Raw genomic sequence first — 9,251 nt, forward strand, 5'->3', positions numbered from 1 at the left:
GGAACAAAGAAATGTGGCGAGCGCCCAAGGTGGGGGCGGGGTGCAGCCCTGTATGCACCACGTATGTTACTGTAAACATGATCCAGAGTGTTCTTGCGCCGAGTGGGAACGTTCACATGTTGGTAATATTTGGGGAGTACAGTCTTTAAATTGCACTGGTTAAACTGTTCTTTAAAGTTTTACTTTTATTAATGTTCACATCTACTTTGTCTTTTGCCAGTCATCTGTAAAGCACTTTGAATTGCATTATCTCTATGAAAGGTATTCATATCTGAGTGTCTAATTGTTCTCATCAGCAACAATACTACACCCGGGGGATAGATGCCACACTCTGGACAAATCTTACCTCGCTGTGTCACCAGGGAGAACATCAGGTGTGAGGTAGAGGAAAACCTGTGGCCAAACATACAGGTGCACTGTAAATTATACTATAATTTTGTGTCATTGTACCATACACATTTGCAGGATATTTTCTGTTCACAGTACTGTACATATTTTTGGTTAAACACTACTGTACAAAACAGTGATAGACTATACTGTGCTGTGCCAGTGTTTTATTTCTCACTTATACTGTATGGATTTCACATATTCCAGGACAATAAAATTGTTTTCTCACATTACTTCAAACGTAAGTGTTCCATTGTTCTGACAAAACAGTTGATCATTTTGAGAACTTTGACTTACGCGGTGCTAACGGAACATTTCATTTTGACAGGGTTGACATTTATTTTTGTAACACAGTATATCCTTTTGCTGATGAACTATAGAGTTGTGGTATATGTTTAAACTGTTTGGACAAACACATGATAATCTCTGAGAACTGTATAGATTTTGGAGCCAAAGCTATTGAGGAAATACTTTAATAAGGACTTACTACTTCTGAAAAACAGGGATTCCTTATGTAAAAACACAAAAATGCCACCAGTGTCCAAAAACAGTGAAAAACCAATAGGTTTCACTTAACAATTCTAGCACATTTCTGCACATTATACAATTATAAATTAATTCAGTTTGAGTTGAGCAGGTTGATATCACCTTTTGACTGAACTGATTTGCTATAATGAAAGTTAAATGCTATTCTATATAGTTATAACATTTATACCATATAGGTACACTACATGAGATTTAGAAATATTTAACATATTTTGGTGTCTGTTCAGTCACATGTTTGTAATAAAATGTACATACAGCTTAACAAATATATGATGGATTAAGGTGCAGAATGATGGCAGCACTCACCAGTTGTCTAAGGACAGGTTTTCTGCAAACAGCTGAACAATAATCAAATATAAACATAGAAAGGTTGATGACATTACATCTGGGAGCCTCTTCTCTTTGTCTTCACTAGCTCACTGCAACAAATCAATGGCTGGGTTTCAAAAACAAAACAAACAAACAAAAAAAACATCTCAGCTCTAGGATCCCACAAGCCTACAAGATAGAACATCTCAGCACTAGGCATGCTTTCAGTGACCTCATTTCTTCTTCTTCTCCTGCGTGGTGATAAACCATTGGTCCAGCAGCTTCTTGCTGTAGTAAATCTGCCAGCCGTGCACCTGTATGGCAATGACGATCACCAGGTACATGACCGTCACGGCAGAGAAGCCAAAGATAAAGCGGTACGCTTTGCCGTGCCGATAGAGCTGCTGTGCCACAGGAAACATCTCCATACCGCCGTAGATCAGCGGGGCCACGCAAAATAGCCCCGCACTGATCATAGAGATTACCAGGTACCCAATGTTGTTGCGAGGTAATGCCAAGAAGCTGAAGATTGTAGGAATTATGCTCAGAAGGTAAGGGAACTCCCACTGGTATGGAGAGGCCACTATCTTGTGGGACACTAGGCTCAGCTGACTCACTGTCACCTGAGAGAAAAGGCAACAGAAACTGCTACAGCTATCAATGAATAAAACCAGTGCTTTTTTCATGGTTTGTGTCAGTTTCTCCAGGGTTGTCATTACCTGAGCCGTCATTAGTACCCAGATCAGAAGATGGACGGTGTTGAGTTTACGGATTTCAGACTTCAAGGCGACACTGTGCAGAATAAGACACACATACAAAAAGTCAAGTCACTGATGTGTTGATCACAAAAATTCTGCTGAACACACTTGATGAAATTATTCCTTTCCAATAAAACCAAATGGCTGATATATCTTCATGAAGTTTGTCAATATCAAATAGAAAAAGCAAAGGAAAACACACAGTGTATTTTAGTTCTCCAGAGTGTTTTGTCTATATTATGAACTCATGGTTTTGACTGAAGAGATAATGAATCAAGCTACAGAACTGGGTACCGCTTTCTGATAAGGCACAGTTTAAATTGTAAATAAATGCATAACTAGTAGTCATATGAATTGTTTATTTATGCCTTATCTTCAGCACTACCTTGCTTCTGTTTTTGACTTATTAATTCATTAAGCAGTACCCTCCAATCAACTTGTGTTCCACAATCTGGCAACTCTGACAAGTATTTCTTATTATTTGTTTCCAGCCCTGTATTGGAAACAAATCCCTTGTGTGTAAGATACTTGGCCAAATAAAGGTGATTATTATCCTTATCCTTATTAATGGCTTACAACTGATCTATAAAGCTCAATAACTTGTGCTTTAACCCAGTGTGGGGAGGCGAGACGTGTGTAGTTTTACTCAAGTCATATGCTTTCTGAACACATCAAACTCAGTCGCTACCAAATCAAATCATCACTGCACACCAGGCACAGTGCTGCTTTTCATATCACTGTCTCCAAATTGTGCATATTCCATATACTTGCCTTGTGTGTAATGTAAAATGATATGATGCTTCCCTCGCATCAGTATTCACAGTGCTAATGTCTCAATTACTTTGTACTGTGACCTGGAATCCTCTAGTTTCCTATAAAAAGAGGAAGGAGGAAGGAGTTTTGGTCTTGATGACCAAACTTGCTTACATTGTGTCATACTGTCATTAGCAAGCACCACTTTACAAATAGCACTTTGGCAGTGGAGCATCATCAGAACCAGTCCATGAAAACCCAAACTTTAAATAATCGTCATCATACTTACTCCATTTTCTGCTCAAACCAGACTGTCTCCTTTCTCAGTGAAATACTAATCGATCCATTGTACCCCATGTGTAGCGGAGCTGAAGTTTGATGTTTTATAATTATTATTTATCTGCTTTACCTTTTCTCAGGCTTTGCATCGCCTGAAATCCTCTGGTGCACCCTCACACTTTGAAAATTGCCACTTTAACCTTCAATGAAGCCATTAAATACAGCTCATACATAATTTATACATAGTGCCTTCACAGAGAGTGGTACCCATGTGGTTTGCTATATCTCACCTTTAATACAGTGTTTAGGGTATGATGGAGTAGAGTGGTGTTAACATACACATTCTGATTTTTCTCATCAAAATAGTAATGGTAGAAGAACCTACCTCATCTGGTAATGAGAAGCAACCTGCTCCCGGTGCTGAAAGTCACTGCCATCTGTGCCTGCTGCTCTCGGCCCCGCTTGAGAAGCCATACTGGATATCTGCAAGTGAAACTAAGTAAGACTCTGCTGCCCACTCTTCACACATCAGCACATGGGAGATCTGAATCTCTTAAGAGATGATAGTGGTGATGAGCTTGACAAACTGAGTAGGTACCATTATTTCATCTAGCTTAACTGTTGTAAACACAACAACGGCACATCTCAGACTCAGAGACTGCAGATTTATCAACACTGTCCAGCTCCCTTAGGATGGTGAAGGATTTTAATGGACTGAGTGAAACACTGGACAACAGATAATGTCAAACTCAATAAAAATGAACTTAAATATCAAGATGGACTGCTTGCGCCGATTTAAATGCATCTGTTGGCTTGTGAGTGCATGTAGTTATATTTTAAGCATTACACCGTTATATCAAAACATTTGTTGCTAAAAATTAGTTTGTTCTTGTTCATAAAATCGCCAACGTGGAAGCGGAATAATATCACTAGCCTCTGCGGGCTTGCAAAGAACAGCACTGGGTTGTATTAAGGTTCATGCTTTATTGACACAGCAGATATTTACCCTATAAAGCGAAGCTTACAGTTCGCAAATAACAGTAGCCTAACCTATATCACAAATGTAACAGTCTCTAACAGGGTTAGTTACACTAGCTGCTGTTAGGTTGGATAGCATTTAGCAATTGCCTTGATTAAAGCTATGCGCATCCAGACAGCTCAAATAGCACACCATATTAAATATATGTACAAGCACCCGAAATCTCATTATTCGTATTGACATCTAAACTTTAAGGGCTCGCAAACAACATAAAGCAACTGAGCTAACAAACAAATGCTAGCTACTTGCTAACTGATAGCTGGCTACCGTGGGTCACACAATTGGTTTTACTTTAGCTAAGAGTTCAGCAAAATTTCCACCCCACTACGTAGTAATACTTATGAGAAATTAATCATAGCACTTACTTTTTAGGTACCGGTGTTCATGAAAAACAAACAAACAAACAACAAAACTTAAAATATCAAAAACACTGGCTAAGAGTAACAGCAGCTGAATATCAAGCTAAACAGTCATACAAGGAAGAAAAACGGGAAGTATGACATTTCAACCTGTGATTGGTCAGACGCGTTTCTTTCTCTTCTTTTGTTGGGATTTACGGCAGCTGGCATCCTAGATGGTACATTACTGCCACCTGTTGGCGTTAGACCTCAATGTCCTTACCCTGTACAGTCGTTTGTATAGTCCAGTCCCTCTAAAAAAACGATTGCTTTTCTGCCCTCTGTATTGCCCCCATGTTTAGTTATAGTGTTAATACTGCTTTCTATTAATCCCGTTCTCTGCAACTGTGTGATCCTCTCTCCTTTTTTCTGTAGCCCATATCTTCTTCTGCGCACTGTTATACTATGTTCCACTGTAGGTAGGTAGGTACTTTATCATTTCGTGGCACTAGCCACAGTAATCCCTTGGATGCTTTCCCATGATGATGTGTGTGCTGTTAAGATTAGTGTGTCAGTTCCTCAGTCTGTTAAATATCACTTGTGCATCCTGATTGATTCCCTAACCTCTGGATATTGTCATTACATGCAGCATACACATATACAGTAAATGAAGGTGCCAGTCTGAAGATAATGAAAAACAAGCTGAGACTAATGTTGTTTCCTTTGTAAGACCTCATTAATAAAAGCAACATTCACATAATCGGGCACAGTTTTTAATTTGCTTTTGCTGTGCATCACTGTCCAAAATAAAAACAAGAAGAAACAGGAAGAAAAACACTTAAAAACTCATTCCAAAACAGCACATCTTGTACTAAAAATGAAAAAGTAAAATATTGACACATACATGAATGAGTATTCTTAAATACTTGTGTTATTTTTACCAGAGAACTGTATGCTGTGTTCTGAATTCAGGAATGAATTCCAAAAACAATCCCAAATAATCAGTAGTCACACATACATTACATGCAATACTGATTATTACAAACAATAGAAATGTCATCATGACATCAAATGTCCATTAGGACATAAAAGATGGTTCACCTGCCAAATTGTGGGTGGCAAAAAGGTTTCTTTTCTTTTCTGGATTGAGATGTGGTATGAACTTATAAAATGCTCAACCAATGCTTATTTTACTATGAGATTAATGTATTTTGCATTAAAAAAGACTAACAATAACTTAATCACTTTATCATGACCCCAAATATATAATCCAGTTATGCATTTCCATAACTTTGAATAAATGCATTGCAAAATGACACCAATATTTTCTGATTTTCCCAGAATACAGTATATAACTGTAACTATAACAAAGAATGAGTTAAAAATGAATACAGCTCTGCAACATAAAGCCTTATTGTTCCAGGAATTATTTCAGCCATGTCATGAACACATATACTGTATATTGCATGTGGATGGATATAAGAATGAATACACAATGTAAACAAGAATTATAACAACTGACATATCTGGCAGTATTTCTTGACACTCCACAACCACAAACCTTCAGAGGAAACTTCACAGGTGCTAATCACTTGGTTTAAACAATATACATACTTTGCCCATTATTTCATAACTGCCCTTTCTGATACTCCGCTGATGTGAATACAGATGTGGTGCATATGATGCAAATAATAATAATGTTGCTACTACAAATAATTTTACCTACATTGTACCTTTGTGCCTGAAGTAGTTTAACTATCAGTATGGTAAAATTTGCCAGCAATGTGCAATGTGCACCTTTGCTGATACCTAGTTCTTACATTGGGTACAATAAGCATCCAGAAAATGTAGAGTGAACATATTGACTGGCATAAAGTCCTGCTGCCTGGTCAGACGGCAGCTGTATATGCACGCTGTCTCCTCGTCGTAATGGTAGTACGGCGCTCCCTGAAGCCTGATCCAGCAAGCCCTTTTTGTACTCATCGTAAGTGTACATTACTGGCTCATTGTTCTTCATCAGTGCCACCCACACATTACCTCCCTTGCAGTGGACATGGTAAACAAAGTAGTAGATTCCAGGTAGGGTACAGGTGAAGATGCCGGTTTGGGGATTGTAGTTCTGATTGCCATTGTGGAGGAGTTTGTCAAAAATTACAGGATAGCCAACAGGAGGGAATGGATTTGTGAGCTTAGCTGTGAATGCAGGCAGCTCCAGGGCATTTCCACCAATCTCACCTCCATTTTTTGTCTTCTTGAAACTTTGTTTTTGGCCGCCGTATGGGCCGGTTGCTGGCAGGATCTGTACGAGTTCAGGAGATGCAGGAGGTAGTCCCGGAGGACCGGGAGGCCCAGGTCGCCCTGGTTGCCCTGGATGTCCAGGAGGGCCACTGGGGCCTGGGTTACCTTGAGGACCAATATGACCAGGTGGTCCTGGCTTTCCCTCAACAGAGTTTCCAGGTTTACCAGGCAAGCCTGTTTCACCTTTTTGCCCTGGCATCCCAGGAGGTCCGATTGGTCCTCCTGGTCCTGTAAGCCCTGGAATTCCCTGTGGTCCCTGGTAGCCTATCTCTCCAGGCTGTCCTCCTTCTCCTCTTGGTCCCGGTAATCCTGCAGCACCCGGGACACCAGGTAAACCCCTATTACCGGATTCTCCTTTAGGGCCACTGGGCCCTTGTAAACCTCTCGGTCCTGGTTGTCCATCTTCTCCTGGTCTTCCTGGCTGTCCTGAAAGACCTGGAAGCCCTAATTCACCCTTTATTCCTGGATTCCCTCTTGGTCCCCCAGCACCATCCTCTCCCTTATGCCCTGGGAAGCCAAGACTACCAGGAAGACCTATTGGACCTGGTGGCCCAGGCATACCACTAGCACCCATGGGGCCAATGACCCCTGGAAGACCTTCATGTCCTTTATCACCTTTAGGGCCTGGAGGTCCAGGAAGACCAGCATGTCCCTTGTGACCCTTAGGTCCTGAAAAACCTGGTTTACCATAACCTGGCAAACCTGGACCCCCTGGTAAACCAGGAGGGCCTGGTTCTCCTTTTCCTCCAGGGAGCCCTGGTTGCCCTCTAAAACCATCTTTTCCTGGTTTTCCAATTCCATGTAAGCCTGGTAATCCTGGTTGGCCTCTTTCACCGGGTGCCCCTGTCAGGCCTGGCTCTCCAGAAGGACCGGGTTTTCCAGGTATTCCTGGTTGTCCAGGGAGACCGTTTAGACCAGGTTTACTAATGCCGGGAATGCCTACCTGTCCGACCAAACCCTTTGTCTCCCTTGGGACCTGGAAGACCAGGAAGGCCAGGCAGACCTTTTTGACCAGGCTCCCCTTGAGGACCCAGTGGTCCTGGCAGCCCCTGGCTTCCTGGTTTTGAAATCCCAGGGAGCCCAGGGGGACCTGGGAGCCCTGCAGGCCCCGGAAGGCCAATTAGTCCTCCACCACCACTAGGACCAAGGTCACCTTTTTGCCCTGGTAATCCAGGCCCTCCGGGTTTTCCTGGCAATCCTGGAATGCCAGGTTTGGCTATCCCTGGATAGCCTTGAGGACCAGGAGGCCCTGGCTTTCCCGGTATCCCTGGTAATCCCTGGCCTGGTACGCCAGGGGGCCCTTGTGGTCCTGGCAGTCCTTTTGGTCCCGGGGGGCCCTGAATTCCTTGAGGAACTTCTCCACCAGGAATAGGAGGAGGTGGGCCTTTAGCCCCTCTGGGGAATGTTTGTCCTGGAAAATATGGGAAAGAAACAGTAGATGCATGTGAAATCAGTTAACAATGAACAAATGGTACCAATATGATCCGATATCATTCATTTATGACATCAAGTTTCCTAATCAAGGTCATTGATGGATTTACATAAACATTTAAGAAAAATACTAGTTACTGATTTCAGTTACAGCTTGAGCTAAAGGCTATTACTGAAAGAATTTGGAAACAGATGACTAAGTTGGGCTCTTGAATTAATTTTGCCAATGTCAGCCTCCTAAATTAATCTCACAAAAAGTACCTCAGTCAGCAATCTCATCATTACATCTTTTATAGTGTGTGTGTAAACAGTGTTTTAAATGTTCAAAATAGGTGGTGTTAATTTGAATAATATTGTCTTTTTATTACATGAAATATAAGAATATAAAGTAGATAAAGGAATTTTCCACAAAGTATTTGACCTCACCTTTGCCCTCTATCAATACTCTCTCTTTGGCCATTGGCAAAGGCAGCTGAGGAGGCAGTAACGGCAACAGTGGCATATCGTTCCCCAAAAACTGTTGTTGATATCCATCACTGTACTGTGGCAGGGGCTGGTGCGGTTGAGGTGGCTGTTTTTGTCCATAATATGCCCCCCCATGGGCCAGATGTAATAAACCCAGTTGGAACACGGTGATGAGTGGACAGACGCGATGGAGGGGTACAACCACCATTTTCTTTAGTGAAAAAGAGAATAAGTGACAAATTAACACAAACATAAGGAGATAAGTCTCTCTGCGACTCTGGGTGAAAAATGTAAAATTTACATTTTTTGTTCTGTCTTCTAATGTTTAAGTTCTGAGATACAGTTCCCCTGAAAAATCTGCAATAAAGCCTTTTTAACCAGTTTGAGTTTGTCTGTTGGAGGACTGATAAATATGATAAGCAGTGGTGGAAGATCTTTTACTTCAGTAAAATTAACAATCCTAAATCAATTAAAAGTACAAAAGTCATAACAACTAATCAACTACTCTGGACTGCAATATGCTTCGAGCGTGGTTCTTTCTCAGACACCATCTACATTAAGTGTCTATATTTCTGTGCATTTTTGCTAATCAATATCACTTTCTGTAAAAATATCAAATATAAATATAACAGATAACATGAAATATAT

At 41.1% G+C, this 9,251-nt stretch overlaps 2 protein-coding genes across 2 annotated transcripts in view; both read right to left on the minus strand.

Moving 5' to 3' along the window:
* Positions 1-539: 539 nt before the first annotated feature.
* Positions 540-4,596, minus strand: LOC109971967 (protein jagunal homolog 1-B). Its single transcript, XM_020620541.1, has 4 exons — positions 4,437-4,596; positions 3,418-3,515; positions 1,962-2,034; positions 540-1,865 (listed from the first exon to the last, which is right to left on the minus strand). The coding sequence occupies exons 2-4, from the start codon at positions 3,504-3,506 to the stop codon at positions 1,476-1,478; spliced, it is 552 nt and encodes a 183-aa protein (XP_020476197.1). The 5' UTR covers positions 3,507-3,515; positions 4,437-4,596; the 3' UTR covers positions 540-1,475.
* A 648-nt stretch (positions 4,597-5,244) lies between these two features.
* LOC109971955 (collagen alpha-1(VIII) chain-like) overlaps positions 5,245-9,251 on the minus strand; it is a 16,506-nt gene continuing 12,499 nt past the window's right edge. The window contains 3 exon segments of the mRNA XM_020620528.1: positions 5,245-7,657; positions 7,659-8,118; positions 8,565-8,814. Coding sequence (XP_020476184.1) covers positions 6,226-7,657; positions 7,659-8,118; positions 8,565-8,811 — 2,139 coding nt within the window. The 5' untranslated portion in view covers positions 8,812-8,814 and the 3' untranslated portion in view covers positions 5,245-6,225.

This window comes from Monopterus albus, unplaced genomic scaffold, assembly GCF_001952655.1.
Source record: "Monopterus albus unplaced genomic scaffold, M_albus_1.0 scaffold240.1, whole genome shotgun sequence".
Lineage (NCBI taxonomy): Eukaryota > Metazoa > Chordata > Actinopteri > Synbranchiformes > Synbranchidae > Monopterus > Monopterus albus.